This window comes from Phycodurus eques, chromosome 11, assembly GCF_024500275.1.
Source record: "Phycodurus eques isolate BA_2022a chromosome 11, UOR_Pequ_1.1, whole genome shotgun sequence".
NCBI classification, from domain to species: Eukaryota; Metazoa; Chordata; class Actinopteri; order Syngnathiformes; family Syngnathidae; genus Phycodurus; species Phycodurus eques.
Window position 1 is genome coordinate 21,628,824 of NC_084535.1, and position 20,815 is coordinate 21,649,638.

The 20,815-nt window shown below is 42.2% G+C and overlaps 2 protein-coding genes across 3 annotated transcripts in view; both read right to left on the reverse strand.

Annotated features, from left to right (window-relative positions):
- Nucleotides 1–208: 208 nt before the first annotated feature.
- zfp36l2 (zinc finger protein 36, C3H type-like 2) lies at nt 209–3,831 on the reverse strand. 2 transcript variants are annotated; one of them, XM_061690983.1, is made up of 2 exons: nt 3,313–3,831; nt 209–3,185 (listed from the first exon to the last, which is right to left on the reverse strand). In XM_061690983.1, exons 1-2 carry the CDS (start codon nt 3,403–3,405, stop codon nt 1,998–2,000), a joined length of 1,281 nt encoding a protein of 426 aa, XP_061546967.1. In that variant the 5' UTR covers nt 3,406–3,831; the 3' UTR covers nt 209–1,997. The 2 variants fall into 2 exon arrangements, with proteins under 2 accessions (XP_061546967.1, XP_061546966.1); XM_061690982.1 differs by having other exon boundaries at nt 209–3,188; nt 3,313–3,827.
- Nucleotides 3,832–4,807: 976 nt separating this feature from the next.
- Nucleotides 4,808–20,815, reverse strand: part of thada (THADA armadillo repeat containing) — a 133,809-nt gene continuing 117,801 nt past the window's right edge. The window contains 2 exon segments of the mRNA XM_061690981.1: nt 4,808–6,358; nt 6,816–6,991. Coding sequence (XP_061546965.1) covers nt 6,020–6,358; nt 6,816–6,991 — 515 coding nt within the window. The 3' untranslated portion in view covers nt 4,808–6,019.

Here is a 20,815-nt window from a genome sequence, read left to right on the forward strand (position 1 = left end):
GGAATGACACAGGCACGATCAGGGTCAAGGGTGTCCTGGACTGAATTTGAAGTGACTCCAGAATGTTTTTTTTTTTTTTTTTTAAAGTACCATTGTTGAAATATTCCTTACGTGTTCATTCACTAACAGATCATGTCGAACTGACCTAAATTGACTTAAATGATAGCAAAAAAACAAACTTTTTCCAAAGGTTTTTTTTTTTTTTTTTTATTGGGAGAACTACAAAAAATGTACAGTACAAAGTTAACAGTCTCACACTCAACTTGTAGTGAACTGACTCCCCGCAAAATAAACAACTCTCGTTGTCTTTGTCCATTTATTACATTCAAAAAGCTTTACTTCTGATAAAGTAGTCAAAAGTACATAGTGCGCATCCCCCTGTACCTACTATGTACAAACCAGACATATTCAACCACTTCCCTCTGCAGCAAACAACACTCAGACTAGATTTTGATATCAAAAGAAAGAAAAGCAGAGCAAATAGGAAAATCAAATAAGGAGGAAAGGGGACTAAGAGAGGTTATGGTTGTTGTCAGAAAATCTGAGCGGAAACAACTTTTAGTAAAAATAGAATCCAAAACTACATTCATTTCAACCTGCGTATCAAAGATGCCGTGTAAGAAAAATACTTTATTTGGTTAATTTTAAAGGCATGTCATGTTGGTGAGCCCCACAGGCACTACACAATAATACTGGGGCACATGGGATTGCTACATTCTTAAGCACGTGGCTGGAATCACAGTGTGACCTCGTGCAAACAGAGGAAAGAAAAAAAAAATACTTTTTGGTTAATTTATTGACTTGGATTCTTTGTTGCTGATCTAAATAAAACAAGTTTTGGACGGTCTATACAACCACATTGTGTTTACATTCTACAGAATCAACTAAATAGGGATTCTCATAAGAAAAAAAAAAAAAAAGCCTTCTATAGCATTGACACACAAGCTCAGAAGCAAACAGCAATTACGCAAACTTTAATAAACGTAAACATGGAAACAAAATTAATGAAATAAATATCACATACGTCCTCTTAAATTAAGATTTTTTTTTTTTACTCATTTACAATAAAAAATAACCAAGTGAAGTTACAAAAAAGGAGAAAACAATATATATTACTGTGAAAAGAACATACACTCCACTTTATGCAGATTAATAATGGCAATCATAATTTAAACATAAAAGAATATAGATCTATTGCTTCATCATACTTGATAAATATAGTATGGACACAAATTACCAATGTAGCCTATACTTGTTTCACAAGATAATAAATAAGTTAAATAGTCCATAGCCAGTTATGCACTGCTATGCAAATCACTCATAACAGCTAAAAAAATATATATTCAACCATCAGCAGTGACTTCCCCCAAACAAACCCAACTCGAGAGTGCTTTTCAACCAAGCAACAAACTACAACAACCAACCTAACCACTGGGTGGCGCTACGAGAAAACATGGAATGGAAGTTGAAGAGAAAAAAAAAAAAAAAAAAAAAAAGCACTGAAAAAGGAGAAAAAAAAAAATTGTCGCAGAGTCAAGGCATATTCTTGGCAGGATGGGAGGAAATCGACTCGCTTTTAAAGTCTCTTCTTCTTGTCAAGTCATCTAATCCAAGGAAAAGTGTGACTCACCTGATAAGAGCAAAAAAAAAAAAAAAAAAAAAAACGGAAGAGGGGCTGGCATGAGCCCTTGGGCAAGGCACTGATGGAATGCCTTCTGTTTGCTATCTCAACTTTTAATACAGCTATTTTACAGAGAAAGAAAGAAAGAAAGAAATAAAGGGGGGGGGGGACCCATAGTAATCTAATGCCAGGTTAAGGACACTTATTGATCCCCATGGGTGGAACTTTCCTCACTTGCCCCCCACCAGGGAGGTCAGAGCAGGACCACCACCCCTTCAGCTGGTAGAGATTGAATGTCTCGTTGCTCAGAGGCACTTCAGCAGGGTGGAAGCCGCTGAACATAATCCACGACACACACGCACACAAAAAAACGCGCTCAGTCATCTGAAATCGACAGCCTGCTGAAGATTGGCAAACGCCTCCCGGCGTCCAGACTGGGAGACTCGGAGCCACTGAGGCTCCCGGAGGAGCTGAGGGAGCCGCTGGCGTAGCTCTCCCGGTCTGAGAGCGAGTCTGGCGGGCTGGGGGGAGGCTCGAACACCGGCGACTCGCTGAGACGGCGCAGCGCCTGCAAGTGGCTCATATTATAGGCGGGAGGCGACGGGGGGCACATGCCGCCCTGCACGCCGCCGTAGTGAGCGACGCCGCCGGCCGAGTGGTTGTTGGAGTAGCCGCCGCTGGTGTGCACGGCCAGCGGGGCCAGCAAAGTCTTGAGGTCTTGCCCGGGGAAGTTGAAGGCACTGTTGATGCAAGCCACGGAGTTGGGCGACAGCACGTCGTCGTAGAAGCTGGAGGAGGACATGCAGCAGGAAGCGGGCGGCGGTGGGGTCCGCGACGTGGGGCTCTCGAGCAGCGGGGAGTCCAGGCCGTGGTGGCTGGAGAAGCCGGAAAAGCTCAGACTGTGGTGAAGCTTTGGTCTGTCCCGGTGGGTGTAGCAGAGCTGCTGCTGCTGCTGCTGAGGGGGCAGGGCGTCCCTTTGGCCGTAGCCGCGGGCCTCCCCCGCCTGCACGTTGGCGTTGGCGGCCGGGGCGGGCCGGCGCTCGTCGGCGTTGTGGATAAAGTGACACCGGGGACCGTAGGGACAGAAGCCGATGGTGTGGAACGTGCGACACGGCTCCGTTTTGTACTTGGGGTGGCGGGACAAGCTCCTCAGCTCGTGGTAGCCGTGGGCGAACTGACATTTCTCGCCGTACTTGCACGAGCCGTTCTCCTCGAAGGGCCGGCACAGCTCGGTCTTGTAGCGGGTGGAGTTGATCTGAGAGCCGGCCTTCTGCTGCAGCACGGCCCGCTCTCCGCTCTCGCTGTACGCGCGGTCGCGGAACTTGTTTTCCTTGTTCATGAGCGTGGTCGTTCCGCTCGGCGTGTTCTCCTTCAGACTGCTGTAAGAGGAGCTCACGGTGTACTTGTTGCCGTTGTTCAGCGCGTCCACGTTGCTGGTGGAGTTTCGCCGGAAAAATCCCGGCGCGAACGGGCCACCGGAGCCCGCAGAGGTGACCGGGGCTCCCACCGCCTTTCTGTCCAGCATGCTGTTGATGTGGAGGGCGTTCATGTTCGTGCTTTTATCCTGCTGCGGGAGAGAACGGGCGACATGTTAGCAATGCACTGCAGTCACATGGCTGCGACTTGTTGCAACGCGCACTCAACTCATACACGCAAGTTCATTAAAAAAAAAAAAGGGGCAGCAGCTGTACCTTGTAAAGCATGTCCCTGTCGTAGAAGGCGGACAAGACGGTCGCAGACATGTCGTCGTTTCCCCAAATTTGCTGGTGCACTCCTTCTTTCATGGAGGAACGAGCAGGCTGCACTGCGACGAGCGCTGGTTTGTGCCACGACTGCTTTTTGGTTGTTCTGGAAAGTTGCTTCAAAAATCAAATGGAAAGAAAAAGAAGAGCCGGGGCACTTTATAATCGACGACGGCAAAAAGAGGGGCTAGGTTTTTGTGTGTGTTGATGAGTAGTAGATGGGTGTGATTCCTCCCCTGAAGAAGCGCTGAGCCACAAGTGCTTCACTGCGGGATCAAGCCCCTTTTTTGCGGGCTATAAATGCCTGCCGGTGGCCGGGGAGGGGCGAAGTGAACTAAGTCGTAGAAAACTTTTGCCAGCGCCACCTCCTCCTCCCCCCCTTTCTCATTTAAAAACATCCATTCACCGGTTGGCCGCCGATTCTTTAACACCACGCCTTGAAATTCAACCCAAAGCCCATCCCCCTTATCACAGCCCCAAAGTTTTTTTTTTGTTTTTTTTTTTGGTCTTCTTCTCAGTTTTAAATCACACTTCCAAATTAGTGCAGCTTGGTGAGGGGAAGGAAAAAAAAAACGGACTTCAATTGAAACCGCCACATCTTCCTTGTTAATTGTCGGGGCTGCGAATGCAAATCTAGGAAATGTGTCCTCACACATACAGACTCGGTGCAAACCTGTGAGGATTTGAACAAGCACAAATGCCCCCCACCCCCATCCCCTCCTACTTTGTCTCACTTGGAAGCATGTGCATGTATTTGTAATGGAAGGAAACGGCCTCACCCTTTCTCTCTCTCCCTGCGGATCGGGTGAGACCACAAGTATGAGGCAGAGTCCAGGCAGAGTGCAGGACAATTTTTAGCATTTACCCGTTGCATAATCTTAAGAAACAATGTAACAACAAGCTATTGCCGTTTATTGAGGATCAAAACTACCCAACTACCCAACCTACTTTAGTATATTCCACAAATTAAGCTATATTAAGTAACCAGAGTCGAGGGAGCCTATGATTCCTACAACTAAATAAAAATACAACTCTGGTTTACACATTTTTTTTTTTGTTCCCCCTACAGTGCTCTTTCCTTCATCAGTTCCTTCGAACTTGTTTTTCTCAGTGTGGGAGCATGAAGGAGAGTGAAGAGTGAAGGAATGTGGTTTCTATGTGAACCAGCGGAGTAACGATGCCCTCTGGGGGGCGTGTTAGGAACTGACAGCAGGGAAAGCCAGTGCGCCACCTGCCGAGCAAGATTTTGTCAGGCGACAAATCCTGCCGCATAGTGTTTTCAGTTCTGACCCATTCACTTTTTTTTTGTTGTTGTTTTTTTTTTGGTGGGGTGGGTTTTATACTCTTAAAACTAATTGCTGTATATATATATATATATATATATATATATATATATATATTTTTTTTTTAAAACTCAAAGAGTAAAGGGGGCACGCAAACAGTGCTGGACCTTGCTCAAGGGCACCATTGACAATACTAGGGAAGCGGATGAGCATCTCTCCAACATCTGTAGTTGCCACTCAAACTGTGACCCTTCGGTTCCAAAGCTCAAGTCCCTACAGAAGAATTACTTACTGAATGTTCACATTAAATGTCAGTCTGTTTCACAAAACACCGAACAACGTCACAAAGTTGGTAGTGAATGGATGCGACTGGGTGTAAAATGCACAGCGGGCTACCAGAAATTGCCGGTTTCTGCTACACCAGTAACCATTATAGCCTTTTAATTTAGAATCATAATTGCAAAAGAGGATCTAAAAATATATCGTTTATTTTTCAGGCTCTGACATGATTTAATATTCTCCCGAGTTGACGAAGGGAAAGAGGTGAAGGAAATAGAAACAGGCATGGGAAAAAACAAAAATGACATAAGACTTTGGAATCTACTACTACCAACCTAAAAATAGGCTGAGAGCTGCTCTAGGACCAATTGCCCCATTTGCTCTCTGCCGTTGAGATAAACAGTTTAATGTGAAGGACAGACACGGTGAAGTTCTTGAGAAATCCCTTGTCCACAGGAACCTTAATCTTAATCAGACAACTCTGTTTTTATTAGGGGATGTTGAGCAGTTTCAAAACATTACGTCAGTTTTACTGTAACAAGGAACATGGATATACCAGGGAGGGAGAAAGGTCAATGAGTATATGGACACCATGAACACACACAGGCACACTGACAGTAGTCTATTGTGCTGTCATCTATATTATATAACGAGAGGGAATGACACGACAAAGTCCAATTGGAAGGATCATTAAACACCAGGAAAATAAAGGAAGTCAACATATACTCACAATTTGCAAGGTGGGTGACGCTCTTGCTGGGATAGGCTCCAGCACGCCCGCGACCCTAGTGAGGCTAAGCGGTATGGAAAATGGATGGACGGATGAAGTATCCAGATGACTACAACGTGTTAGTCTTGTGCCACTTTCTTGTGTAATTTCCAACGAACCCTAACCCATTTTGGACAATAACACATGACTCAAAATTAACTTCTCAGAAGGTTTCATTTCAGACATCAGTGAAAAACAGTCATAAAAATTAAAATCAATAAGAGGGTAAATATATACTAAAAAAAAAACAAAAAACCTGTTTGAGGTTGTTATATTCACGATCACTCAGGAAAAGCTATCTGATAGTTTTTCTGACATGGCGATGTTACTCAATTTCTCTTCTCAGCATGTCCAGCACATCCAGAGCCAGAGTGGCCCTTTGCTGCTGCAATACCAGTCGGGTGTGCTCCATGGGGCAGGAGAACTGGGGCAGGACTGGGAGGGAGTCCAAGGCTTGTTTGGAGCGCAACAGTTTGGCTCGGGCATTGAAGGTCAGTGTGTCGGTTTGAGCCTGAGCCTGCTCCAGTTCCGCACGTCCCAAATCTCTGGTCTGTTTGTAGATAAGAATGTGGGAAATGAGGTGTTTGTGAAGCAGCTTCACCCACTGGACTGGCTCGGCCCACAGGTTAAGGTCGCCCTTTTCAAACAGGAAGTCCTCTTCATCCTACCCAATCAAAACAACCAAATTGGTCCATTAACAATATTATACAACAAACCTCCTCTAGTTTTTAACACATCCAGCAAACAACTGCACACATTTGTGCCTCTGGCCACATGGACAAATGTGCAGAACTGGACAACAGGCAGAACAAGGACAAACGAGGCAGTCAATCATTTTACCCTCACCAGTCACCAGTAACTCTCCCAACAGAGAGTATATGCTGAGATAGTCTAGACATTCAGACATAGACCAGAAAGAAGCAACACTATAGACTGAAATTTTGAATGACTTTTTGTTTTGTCACTGTGGCTAGTACCTCAATAGTGGTATGGATCTGTTAATTTTGATACCCTTGACACGTTTTGTCAATAGAAACAAGCGTGTAGCATACAAAACAGAACAAAACTATACTGCTTGGTGGAAAAAAGCCAAACAAATGATGTATATATATTTTTTTTACCAGGCTGGAGGCGTCATCTGAATCTCTCTCCTTATTGTCTTCTCCCTCTCCCAGCAGCCACTCTGTCAGAGCTAGGATGCCTGCCGGTACCTGCTTCCACAGTTCGAACAGGTGACACAAGAGCCTCACCCCGACGTCCAGGGCTACAGGAGGACACACCGTCATGCCTGCCACATCTGTTGAACCAAAATTTGAAAGCATTTAAAGATCTCCCAATTGGTTGACAGGATTCGTAAACAAGATTCCAGGCTGATCCATAATTGTCTTGGTCAGAATTGCAAAGAAGTGTATGTGCTTGGGTCAAGTTCTTCCACCCTCGCCTAACTCTCAAGGCTCAATTGTCGAAGTATGACCTTTACCTGCGAGTTGAGCAGTGTTTGTATTAATAAGGGTTTCACCTTTAGGAACGGCAAGAGGACCTTTGCACATAAGGTCATTATGAGGTAAACAGGTTCAGAGAAACAACAAGAAAACTGAGCAAAACCACTTCAACCACAAGCTTGCGGAAAATAAGTTGAACCACTAAAGCTAGTATTAGCGTTGTCAGTTAGTTCAATTAGCTTACATACACAGTTGCACTGGACAACAAAATTCTACGAAGATTGAATCTTATTCAATCTAAGTGCATTATTTAGTGTTATTATCTTGTGTTAAGAAAACCTCCACTTCGCCAATCACATTATACAGTATACAGTGAACGCACATGCACACACACAAAACCCCTCTGTTGAACGAAAAACCCACAACCATAACTTAAATAACTGACAAAATAAATTCCAATTATTTATTTACTCTCCTGAAAATTAACCTATGAAAATCTTTTTTAATTTTGAATTGTGGTTCAACAGAATCATAAATAAATACAAAATAAAACTGAAACAGTCCTGGACAAAAATGATGTTACCCTTTTAACTATTTGAGGCAAACACCGCAATCAAAGAATTTCTGCAACTGTCAATTAAAATCCTTGCGAGTAAACTGCTCTAGTTGTCTCAGGTTTAAAGGATGCATTTTCCAGACCTTATGGTACATAGCCCCTTCCTCAGATGTTCGATAGGATTTAGAACAGGGGCATGAAAAGGGCACTTTGCTCCTAGCCATTCTTCGGTGTGTTTTGAGTCATTATCCTGATGGAAGACCTCCTACCTGTGACTGAAACCAAACTTTCTGAAACTAGGCAGCACATTTATCTTCAGAATGCCTTGAAAATTCATTGTACCAAGCACAGATTCAAGACAGTCTGTGCCAGATGCAGCAAGCAGCTCCACATCATAAGCAAACCTCCGTGTTTCACAGTGTTCTTGGTATGTTTAATTTCTGAGTCTGTGACAATAGAGTTTATGTGCTTGCCAAAAAGCTCCAGTTTTGTCTCATCTGTCCAAAGGACATTATCCCAAAAGCTTTGTGTCTCACATGTTTTTTTTCATGATTTGCTTTCATCAGTGGTGTCCTCCTTGGTCGCTTCCCATGAAGTCTCTTTTGGCTGAAACGACGACAGATTGTGCGATAAAACACTGATGGAATTTGACCTTGGATTGCACCTTTAAATTTTATTTTTTTTAGGGCTGTTCTGGCTTATTTGTTTACTATTCGTATTCCCTGTCCGTCTCTTAAATGTCTAACTTAATTTTCAATCTCCTGAGACAACTCTCGTTCACTTTGTGTGGTCCATGTTCAGTGTGATACACACCATGTCACCAAGCAGCACAGTGACTAATTCGCTATATGCAGAACATCACGTGAACAACACGGATAACTGTATAGCTGACTTCCTGTGTATGGTACGCTAATGAGCATGACTAAAGGTTGATGACATGTTGAAGCCAAACTTGCATGAATGTTTTCTTTTGGGCTAGTGTCTTTAGACAAAAGTTAAATATAAATAGAATTTATTTATACAAATATGATATGGTATACATAACACGAACAAAGCATAAACATTGGATATTGTCTTTTTGGTGGCTTTGTGATGACATCTTGTGTTTAAAAAAAGACATTGTAGACATTTCAAGTTTCTACAGGTGTTTTGTCATTGTCCCCTTTGCCATTCACTCGAGGCGCGAGGAAAAGTTTTCACCCGTTTTGCTGAATGCGGAAGTAGGTTGTGCATATTCCTGATTGTCACCATTTATATAGGCAGACTGACTGACTACAAGATTGAAGACACATTTCAGTTTAATATGAACCCTAGGGTTAAATATACACAGATATACAGTGGGTAGGGAAAGTATTCAGACCCCCTTAAATTTGTCACTTTTTTAGATTGCAGCCATTTGGTAAAATCATTTAAGTAATTTCCCCCCCGCATTAATGTACACACAGCACTCCATATTGACAGAAAAAAACGAATTATTGAAATTTTTGCAGATTTATTAAAAAAGAAAAACTGAAATATCACACAGCCGTAAGTATTCGGACCCTTTGCTCAGTATTTAGTAGAAGCACCCTTTTGAGCTAATACAGCCATGAGTCTTTTTGGGAATGATGCAACAAGTTTTTCACACCTGGATTTGGGGATGTCTGCCATTCCTCCTTGCAGATCCTCTCCAGTTCTGTCAGGTTGGATGGTGAACATTGGTGGGCAGCCATTTTCAGGTCTTTTGAGAGATGCTTAATTGGGTTTCAGTCAGGGCTCTGGCTGGGCCATTCAAGAACAGTCACGGAGTTGTTCTGAAGCCACTCCTTCATTATTTTAGCTGTGTGCTTCGGGTCATTGTCTTGTTGGAAGGTGAACCTTCGGCCCAGTCTGAGGTTCTGTGCACTCGGGAGAAGGTTTTCGTCCAGGATATCCCTGTACTTGGCCATATTCATCTTTCCTTCGGCAGCAACAAGTCGTCCTGTCCCTGCAGCTGAAAAACACTCCCTCAGCAAGATGCTGCCACCACCATGCTTCACTGTTGGGACTCTATTGGACAGGTGATGAGCAGTGCCTGGTTTTCTCCACACATGCCACTTATAATTAAGGCCAACAATTTCTATCTTGGTCTCATCAGACCAGAGAATCTTATTTCGCATCCATCTTGGGGTCCTTCAGGTGTTTTTTTTTTTTTTTTTAGCAAACTCCATGCAGGCATTCATGTGTCTTGCACTGAGAAGAGGCTTCCGTCGAGCTACTCTGCCATAAAGCCCCGACTGGTGGAGGGCTGCAGTGATGGTTGACTTTCTAGAACTTTTGGCCATCTCCCGACTGCATCTCTGGAGCTCAGCCACAGCCTCTTTGGGTTCTTCTTTATCTATTTGTCACCATGGCCAGATCTGTGCCTTGCCACAATTCTGTCTCTGAGCTCTTCAGGCAGTTCCTTTGACTTCATGATTCTCATTTGCTTTGACATGCACTGTGAGCTGTAACGTCTTATATAGACAGGGGTGTGGCTTTCCGAATCAAGTCCAATCAGTATAATCAAACACAGCTGGACTCCAATCAAGGTGTAGAACCCTCTTATGGATGATCAGTAGAAATGGACAGCACCCGAGTTAAATATATGAGTGTCGCAGCAAAGGGTCTGAATACTTATGGCTGTGTGATGTTTCAGTTTTTCTTTTTTTTTCTTTTTTTTTTAAAATCAAAAATTTCAACAATTCCGTATTTTTCCGTCAATATGGGGCGCTATGTGTACATTAATGAGGCATTCAAAAAAACATCAACAACGATACAATTGTTTATTGTGATAGATTCTGGGAAACTAAACTGTCCTAAAAATTGTTAGTGTTTTAGTTGTTATGCCAGGCCTAGGTGATTGGCCTAGGCGATTTGATTTAAGAGTGGAAATAGCCATGGATAATAAGATCAAAACAACGATTGACAACTTACTGTTAAATTAAGGCCTGATTCGTCCGAAAGTCTTAACCAACGTTCTGACACGGCGCAATTTAAGCACCAACATTTTCCAGTAAATTACCCATCTTGTGGAATTGTGCGTCAAATAAAAAACTTTGTTGACCAGATTGTTAGCTAATCGTTTACTCGTCAATATTGCCTAAAAAGACAGGCACCATTTTATTTTAAAGGGAACCTGTAAAACTGCCGTGTTGAATGCGATGGGGTCGAACATTTTGGTGCACTAAACCTTTATGCGGGTGCACCAGTTGCAAAGCTTGGTCCACATTAAAGATGCCCATTGTCCCGTTTGAGTCATGCTGTGTGAATGCACATTATGTTTTTTTCCCACCTTGACCATCGTCCCTGCAGCTGACACCCAGATAACACCACGGACATTAAAAGGTTTGCAGAATCACAAGTCCAAACACGACTACCACTATGGGAACAAGAAGAGGGAGTGGGGTGGGGGGGGGGCCTTGGAGGTTTACAGCCGCCCATCAGCACACATACAGTATAACACGCATAGTAATGGGAACCCATATTGATTTTCCTCTTGAGAAAAGAGGCGTAAAATCAGAGTCTGAAGTCTGAGCAGAGGGAGAGACGCAGTCTGTGAACATTTCAGGCTGCTGATTGTACAGTATTAGAGGAGGTTTAGCAGTTTAAGAGCTTGAGTAACAAATTCCTTTCTTTATCAAGAAGCCACCTCTTCTCAGGGACAGCCAAGCCTTGATGTAAAAGTCTACTTACCACCCCCACTTCCAAACAAAGGGTTAGAAGAGCTGCATGCATTTTTTTTCTACATCTTGTAACGTGATTTCCTTCCTTAAGCTTTTGGCGTTAAATACTTGTTTCTCAAGGAGATTGTCTTTCATGCTATGGCCAGCATGAGTGTTGGGTGACTGTATCGTGTGTGTGTGAGTGTATGTTGTGGGTTAGTTTGTATGGTGGCATGTGAGCTGCTTGTTGTGCAGTGTATATTTGTCTCCATTTGTGTGTTTGGATTTGACTGAGACTTGTCTGAATCAATTACAATATAATGAGTAGTTTATTTGAGAGTTGAGCAGGACTGTAAGGGGAAAATGTAACCTTTTGCCGCATGTGGAAAGTATGAGAATAAAATAACAAAACAACGGTTTCCCCGTAAAGCTTGTCTTTGGCTGTCGTTATGTAAATTGATTTTTGTTTGTTTGTTTGTTTTAGACCTGATCACATTTAAACCCAACTGCACGATCATGTCTAATCGTAAAATCCTGCTGTCACTGCATCATTAATCTGGATAACACCCTGATCCACAGCACATTGTTACCCATTAAGATGTATTCTCAGTAGATTGGTGACCTTTTATAGAGGGTTGTGATTGTTACAGTAAATGTCCACATGTAAATCTAAATATCTGGCAATATGACGATTTTTTGTAACATTCTTGTAACATAAGGACATTTCTTCATTTTTTTTTCTTGTGTGTGACCCTAATCCTCCCTCATCTGATTGTATAGTATGAATTACACATTAGTGAAAATATTCCGCATATTAAACTGTATCAAATGACACTGCAATTGTGTTGCTCATAGTGAGTAACAAGAGATTGCCCTGAGTTCTGGGTAGAGAAGAAAATGAAGCATAGGGAGCGATAGATAGACTAAATCCAGCAAAGTGGCCTGGTGTCACTAAATGTCAGGTCGTTGGTGAGAGTCATTGTTGGCACGTTCACCAGCTCGATCCTGCCAGCAAGTTTTCCAGCTGTATGGGAATGTTGACTGGTCGGCAGAGACCGATGGTCAGAGAAATGGCCCTGGTTGGCTAGTTAACTACCGTAAAGTTAATTGTACACAAATGTGTATGTGTACAAAAACACACAGGAGTCCTTGGTTTACAATGATCCCAACATATAAGGTTACAAATGACGCACAATGAGCCAGTTTGTGCAGCAGCCTAAGAATACTTTGTCAAACGGCACTTGTTCCGGCTTTACCATTGCGGCAATTTGCAGTGAAGGCAGCGTGGAAGTAGCAACTGAGACTATACAGACATGTATAGTGTCTTTAATTAGTTTTGGTTTTTACGAATTGGGATTGCTTTAACAACCTTAGAATGTGGTACTTCTAAAAATGCAACAAAACAACAAATCCCAGGATCAGTGTATGTAAACATACACTGACTTTTAAAGTGTGGTAGTGTGAGAGTGTGGGGTAAAGCAAAGCAATTTTATTTATATAGGACGCCATACACAACGCAACTCAATGTGCTTTACATAATTAAAAGCATTTCAAAAAACAAAGGAAAAAAACAGCTTGTAAACATTTAAGACAAAAATAAAAAAATAAAATACAAGTACAATTAAAACAGTGTACAGTGCAAGAAATATCATTTAAAATAGGAAATGCTCTAAAAAGCATGACAAAAAAGTTTTTGTTTTTAACCTGGACTTAAACACATTCACACTTGGGGCTGACGTCACTTCTGTTGGCAACTTATTCCATTTGTGTGCAGCATAATAGCTAAATGCTGCTTCACCATGTTAGCTTTGGACTCTGTGCTCCACTATTTGACCTGAGTCTGACAATCTCAGTGCCCTACTGGGTTTATATTCCATTAACATTTCTTTCATGTATTCAGGACCTAACCCATTTAGTGATTTATAGACCAGTAGCAGAACTTTAAAACATTTGTTAAGTACAGTTCTGTTTTATTTTACTTTTAAGTTAATTTGCATTATTATTATTATTATTATTATTTTTAAACTGTTTGCTTTCATACATTGTTTATGTGCAGTACATTTTAATTGAATTTAATTGCAGTTCTTTTCTCCTATATTTAAGCGTACTGTTATGTTAAAAGTGCATAATGTTACAGCTGATTATAATAAAATGTCCCTTGTTTTTTTTGATAAACAGACCTGCTACACTACTGTATTTTAATGTTGGCCATTATATGGTGGTACTTTGAGAGTTAAATTTTTTTTTAGGTGGTACTTGGTTAAAAAGGTTTGAGAACCACTGCTTAATAAGATTGGAAGCGACATGCCAGAGATATCACCAGTAAAACAAAGACATCAGCAAGCCAACCACAACAATGGTCTTCACACGAGAAATTTGTTCTACCTCACACATGTCACTTTGGAGCCGAGAGACCAGGAAGCTAAAGTGTGAGATACAGAGAGGTGTGAAACAAAAAAGCAGTCTTTACAGCTCTGATTTCCTTTGGTTGTTCATGGCGAAAGGTCAGTGGACCAAATGCAACAATCGACACCGACAGGAAACATTAGTCAGAGAGGAGTGAAAATCCCCATGACAATAAGGGTTCCAGGTTACGATGATGGTTTGAGCTTACTGCAGGAGATGCAAAAGTAACTTCCAAAAAGGTAAACAGAAGGAAACTCATGAGGGATCTCGAAGAAATTCAATGCTCTGCTAACTATGCTTTTTTTTTTTTTTTAAAGGTTGCATTTACACACACCTATTAATTTATCTTCTCTTATCCATGTTGTGTCACAGATACAACCATATTTCAAAGGTGGCTTTTTTTTTTTTTTTTTTTAAAGAAAAAAAATTGTTTGGAAGGGATATCATCAGAATCAGAATCATGCCAAGAAAGCCAGTGGATTTCATGTTTCTTTGACTAAGAAAAAAAATGGACATGATGCATTTATGTCTTTTTAAAGACATTGGCATTTTGTTATTTGCATGTTTTGAAAAAAAAAAACAATCAATGACAGTAAAATGTTATGGACGACCCATCGTCCTTTTGGACACCATTTTGGAGAACCTCAAACAAATGGCGTTAATGAATACTATCAACTTGTGGATAACAGAAAAGCTTTTCAGAGCTGCCAATTCATAGAAAGTTACTGTCAGGACAATTTGTCTGAATTTCCACATTTTTAAAATTATGTCAAGAGCACTACTGCGGGACAGTTATTGCAGGTATACTATTTAATAGGATAAAAATAATTCTGCATACTGTTCAATTGCACAACAACAACCATTACTGTATAATTTTAATCATTAATAAATTGTGGCTTGAATATCCACTCGGACTCGATGCCCCCCGCCTCACCTGAAACATGAGCAAAGTTCTGTCGGAGGTGGGAGTTGAAACTCCTTCTGACAGGGGAGTCCGCCTGTTGTTCCCAGCAGACCCTCACAACACGTTTGGGCCTGCCACGTCGGACCGGCATCTTCCCCCACCATTCGAGCCAACTCACCCCAGGTGGTGATCAGTTGATAGCTCCGCCCCTCTCTTCAACCGAGTGTCCAAGACATGCGGCCGCAAGTCCGATGACATGACCACAAAGTCGATCATCAAATGGCGACCTGGTGCCAAGTGCACGTGTGGACACCCTTATGCTTGAACATGGTGTTCGTTATGGACAATCCGTGATGAGCACAGAAGTCCAATAACAGAACACCGCTCGGGTTCTGATCGGGGGGCCGTTCCTCCCAATCACGCCCTTTCAGGTCTCACTATCATTGCCCACGTGAGCATTGAAGTCCCCCAGCAGAACGATGGAGTCCCCAGCGGGAGCGCTCTCCAGCTCCCCCTCGCAAGGACTCCAAAAAGGGTGGGTACTCTGAACTGCTGTTTGGTGCATAGGCACAAACAACAGTCAGGACCCGTCCCCCCGGAGGGAGGCTACCCTCTCGTCCACCGGGGTGAACCTCCAGAGTGGAAGAGAGTCAAACCTCTCTCGAGAGGACTGGTACCAGAGCCCAAGATTTGCGTGGAGGCGAGTCCGACTATATCTAGTCGGAACTTCTCGACCTCACACACCAGCTCGGGCTCCTTCCCTGCCAGAGAGGTGACATTCCACGTCCCTAGAGCCAGCTTCTTTAGCCGGGGATCGGATCGCCAAGGTCCCCGCCTTCGGCCAAAAAAACATATTTTAATAATTATATTTAATTTTAAGCGCCACGCTGGCCGACTGGTTAACACATCTGCCTCACAGTTCTGAGGACCGGGGTTCAAATCCCGGCCTCACCTGTGTGGAGTTTGCAAGTTCTACCCGTGCCTGCGTGGGTTTTCCTCCCACATCCCAAAAACATGCGTGGTAGGTTGATTGAAGACTCTGAATTGCCCTTAGATATGAATGTGTGCGCGCATGGTTGTTTGTTTATATGTGCCCTGCGATTGCTTGGCGACCAGTTTCGGGTGTACCCCGCCTCTCGCCGAAGATGGCTGGGATAGGCTCCAGCACGCCCGCGACCCCCGTGAGGATAAAGCGGTACGGAAAATGGATGGATACTTAATTTTAAATTTATTTCATGAAATTGCTCTTGTATGTTTTATGTCTATTGACAATATAACAAAGCATTCATCTCGGCTGCATTAGAAATAACAGACTGATACTCAACTCAAAAGACCTAAAACAATCTGAAAATTCTTCACAGTGCCTTCCCACAAGGGCTGACTCAGAAGTAATGAAGTCAAAAGACAGAAAAGCATGGCGACTGCTTCACAGCCCATCATTCTGAAATCTGTCCCTTCCTGCATGCCTGAATCTGGATCTTTGTGTGGAGTGGAGACGAAACAGAACTTTCCTTTGAGGACTACAATTAGCACAACAAATTAACGTAAAAACAAATGCATCCGAACCAAAACAACAATCAGACTATAGAGCCATTGCTGCATTTCTGCTGCTCAAGTCAATGGCATAAGCCTCTTTTCACGCTAATTGACATTTGTTCTGCCCTTTTCCTGGCTTGCTGTCCTGTCTGTATGGGACTGAGGTGGAAGATAGTGTTAGTGATAGACTCGCACATTTCCCATATTCATAGGTAGTTTTAGAGATATAAACGAGACAGAATGACACCAAGCCATTATCACAGTGGAAAGGTTCAACACCCAAGACTCGCTATCCGCAATTCCGTCTTGGGCAAGTGCACACATTCCTGGCAATAAGCCTCTTTGGTGGATTTCTGAAAAGGGACAGGCGGAAAAAAAACTGCTGTTATAAACTTATGCAACAATTTGCAAGGAATACAGTAAGCGAGTGGCTCTAGATAATATTTTTGTGACCAGTGGGGACACCTTATTACAGACATCAGATGTCACAATGGAAGTCTGTGTCAAGTGAACATGACTATACCTGTGAATATTTTCATTCATCCAGGTCGTTTCATTCTCCGGGCATTGAATCGATCACAACTGGAATGGTTGCTCCAGCTGGACGTTTCCCCTCTCATCTGACCAGACTTCATCAGTTCATGCAACATGGAGAAGACTAGCTTAAATATTTTTGTGCAGAAACTCGACTATTTATGCTCCAAGTTGGATGCACGTCCCAAGCCACAAATGTTATTATTCTTTTGGAATGCAAAATGACAGTCGTTAAGATGCCTTGCAAGGAGGCCACTGTCCAGCATCAACATGAGTCTGAGGCACTTCTAAAGTGTCCATAGCAGTGGACTATCTGAAAGAAGGATTCCTTTTCAGGGTGTAGACCTAGCTATCTATCTAACTACACTTCGTGCCTGTTAACCACTGATGCGCACGAAGGCACTCAAGTTCTTATACAGTGGGGGAGAGGGGACTCATGCCTGAGCCGAAGTGTGTCACTTGGCACACATATCCATGCCCCAAAAAAAATCTTAAAAATAGTTTAATGCTATATCTCCACGTTTGAATAATAGTCTTTATACGTTTTCAGCATTTTCAAACATGTACAATGTAATCAAAACCAATCTCTGATATCACTTTATAGGCTCTTTAACATATAGTACATGCAGACGAAAAAGTATTGGTCGTTTTCTTTTCTTTTTTATAAGACCACAAGCAGTTATTGTGCATAGCATTTTAATAATAATTTTGCCAACTACTGCACTAAAATACTATACTGTATTTTAAACTTGTTCATGCTGAGAGCTGTGGCATGCAAACATACAGACACAGATATTTTCACGTTATGCTTTGCATGAAATATAGACACACTAAGTGACACTGAGAAGATGTTGAGTAAATGTTAAGAGTAGTGACTTGCCTTTGTGTACTTAATCATTTCTAGTAGATTTGCGCTGCTGGTGTAATAGTTGGGTGAGCATTCTCCTGAAATAGGATGGTCTGTTTAATGAGTGTCCTGCTTGAGAGGGCCCTTCACTAACATTCAGCTGCATCACCCGCTGTTAATGAATTAACTAAGAGAAAGGACATGTGAAAGTCATATGACACAAAGGCATTTGTGGCTTTACAGTAAGCAAAGTGGGTTATGCTGGATGAGCTGTCTGATAATTCACTGTGTCAGAATGGACAGGAAAATGTGTGCGTCAGCAGTTTGTCTTCAAAATATCGAGTCAGAGGTTCCCACAAAAATCTAATATTTCTGCACAATTACTTATAATTACTTAATTATTTTCTGCTTTTGCTGCCAAACCATCACAACAATATCTCATTGCTGTTACTGTAAAAACACACACACACACACAGACACAAAACGGAAAAATAAAAAAGGCAAGTAGAGGGTCTAACGATGAACTCCATATTCACTTTGTCATTTTGTGTTTCCAATCACGTTTCAATTTCATGCCCTCTCATAAGCTAGTGCCCACTCCAAATCCCTTTGTGCTATATATACACACGAAGTGATCCTTTGTTCCCAACCTTACACTGTCATTGCTGGAGGTCCAGTGAGGGTGAGCAGAGTTTGATTTCAGACCCAATTAGTCTTGAGGTATTTGGGCAGTGGGGGCGCTGGTGTGGGAATATGTTAAATTGGAGATTAATAAGTCTTCAAGTCGTGGACAATAGCTCCTTTGTGTCTCAAAGCGCAGGGAAAGAGTTGCCTCAACAAATCTGTCGTCTTAGACTCTCTTCCACACACAAACCTTACATTAATATATATATATTTTTAAAAAAATACAATTTCTTCTGATCATCCTTGAGATGGTTCTACACCTTCATTGGAGTCCAAGCTGTGTTTGATTATACTGATTGGACTTGATTAGGGAAGCCACACACCTGTCTATATAAGACCTTACAGCTCACAGTGCATGTCAGAGCAAATGAGAATCATGAGATCAAAGGAATTTGCCTGAAGAGCTCAGAGACAGAAGTGTGGCAAGGCACAGATCTGGCCAAGGTTACAAAAAAATTATGCTGCACTTAAGGTTCCTAAGAGCACGGTGTCCTCCATAATCCTGAAATGGAAGATGTTTGGGATGATCAGAACCCTTCCTAGAGCTGGTTAGCCCGCCAAACTGAGCAATTGTTGGAGAAGAGCCTTGGTGAGAGCGGTAAAGAAGAACCCAAAGATCACTGTGGCTGAGCTCCAGAGATGCAGTCGGGGCTTTATGGCAGAGTGGCCTGACGGAAACATCTCCTCAGAGCAAGACATGAAAGCCCACATGGAGTTTGCTAAAAAACACCTGAAGGCCTCCAAGATGCTAAGAAATAAGATTTTCTGGTCTGATGAGACCAAGATAGAACTTTTTGGCCTTAATTCTAAGCGGAATGTGTGGAGAAAACCAGGCACTGCTCATCACCTCTCCAATACAGTCCCAACAGTGAAGCATGGTGGTGGCAGCATCATGATGTGGGTGTGTTTTTCATCTGGAGGGACAGGGAGACTGGTTGCAATCGAAGGAGAGGAAAGACGAATGCGGCCAAGTACAGGGATATCCTGGACGAAAACCTTCTCCAGAGTGCTCAAGACCTCAGACTGGGGCAAAGGTTCACCTTCCAACAAGACAATGATCCTAAGCACACAGCTAAAATAACGAAGGAGTGGCTTCAGAACAACTCCATTACTGTTTTTGAATGGACCAGCCAGAGCCCTGACTTAAACCCAATTGAGCATCTCTGGAGAGCCCTGAAAATGGCTCTCCACCAATGTTCACGGTCCAACCTGAAAGAAACTGGAGAGGATCTGCAAGGAGGAATGGCAGATGATCCCCAAATCCAGGTGTAAAAAACTAATGGCTGTATTAGCTCAAAGTGGTGCTTCGACTAAATACTGAGCAAGGAGTCTGAATACTTATGGCTGTGTGATATTTCAGTTTCTTTTTTAATAAATCTGCAAAAAAATCAAAAATTCCCTTTTTTCTGTCAATATGCGATGCTGTGTGTACATTAATGAGGGGGAAAATGAACTTAAATGATTTTAGCAAATGGCTGCAATATAACAAAGAGTAAAACATTTATACTTATATAAGAGTAAAAACATTTATACTTATATGTCTGAATACTTTCTGTACCCACAGTATGTCCTCGCAATCTGACAGATTTTTGATTGTATCAGACTTAGTGTGACAATGACTTCAACCACAGAGACCATGGAGCAGGAGGAGCTGATTAAAAAAAAGTGCCACAGCAGTGATTTGGACTTGGTTCGGATTTCAAAAAGTGTGTGTAGACCTTTTACATCCACAGTAGACTTTGTTTTTTAAAATAAGTCTTCCCACTCACTTGCACACATCTAATTTCAGAACATCAGACAAGTTTAGGCTTTAAAAGTGGAGAGACAATATATTGTTTCCAACTGAAGGTTTCTGTGGGTTTTCATTTTATAGACAGTGCAATGTGATTTGCTTTGGGTTTTTGGGTGCTTTCTCATTTACTCTAGGAATGTGACTTCCCTGGCCTGGTCACACATTCAATTAAGAAGACCACATTACAGTGTTACATTTCTTTTGTTTGTATCGCACATTTGGAATCTGATTCGAAATCTTCATGATCATATAAGAGTTTGGAGGAACTTAAGTCATCTTAGCAAGAGTAAATGTAGAGCTAACACTAAAGTGCAGAAACAGCAACTAAATATAGACGGCAAAGGAAGAATATCTCAGGCAAACTCTAATTATGTGCTTTGTGCTCTCGTCCTCTTTTTAAGAAACGATCTCTATCTTAGTCTAGTTCCTGAGGTTCTATCAGATTTTTAGCTGACTGGTAATCTGACTTTGTCTGGCCTTAAGTACCAACAAATGCAGAACATAAAAATTGCAAGTGAATAGTATTAGCAGCAATACTGTGTATTCCCCAAATCACATTTAGAAGCAAAAGCTTAAACTTCATTAAATTAATTAAAAATCCTCTGGATGAACTATAGCATACAAAACATGGCTACTGGCTGTCCTTTACACTTCTGTTAATGGAGTTATGGAGAGTTATTTTGTTATGGTGTTATGTTAAGCAATACTGATGGTAGCAACCGACACAATAAGCATGTCTCCTGGAGGAAAGCTGGGAA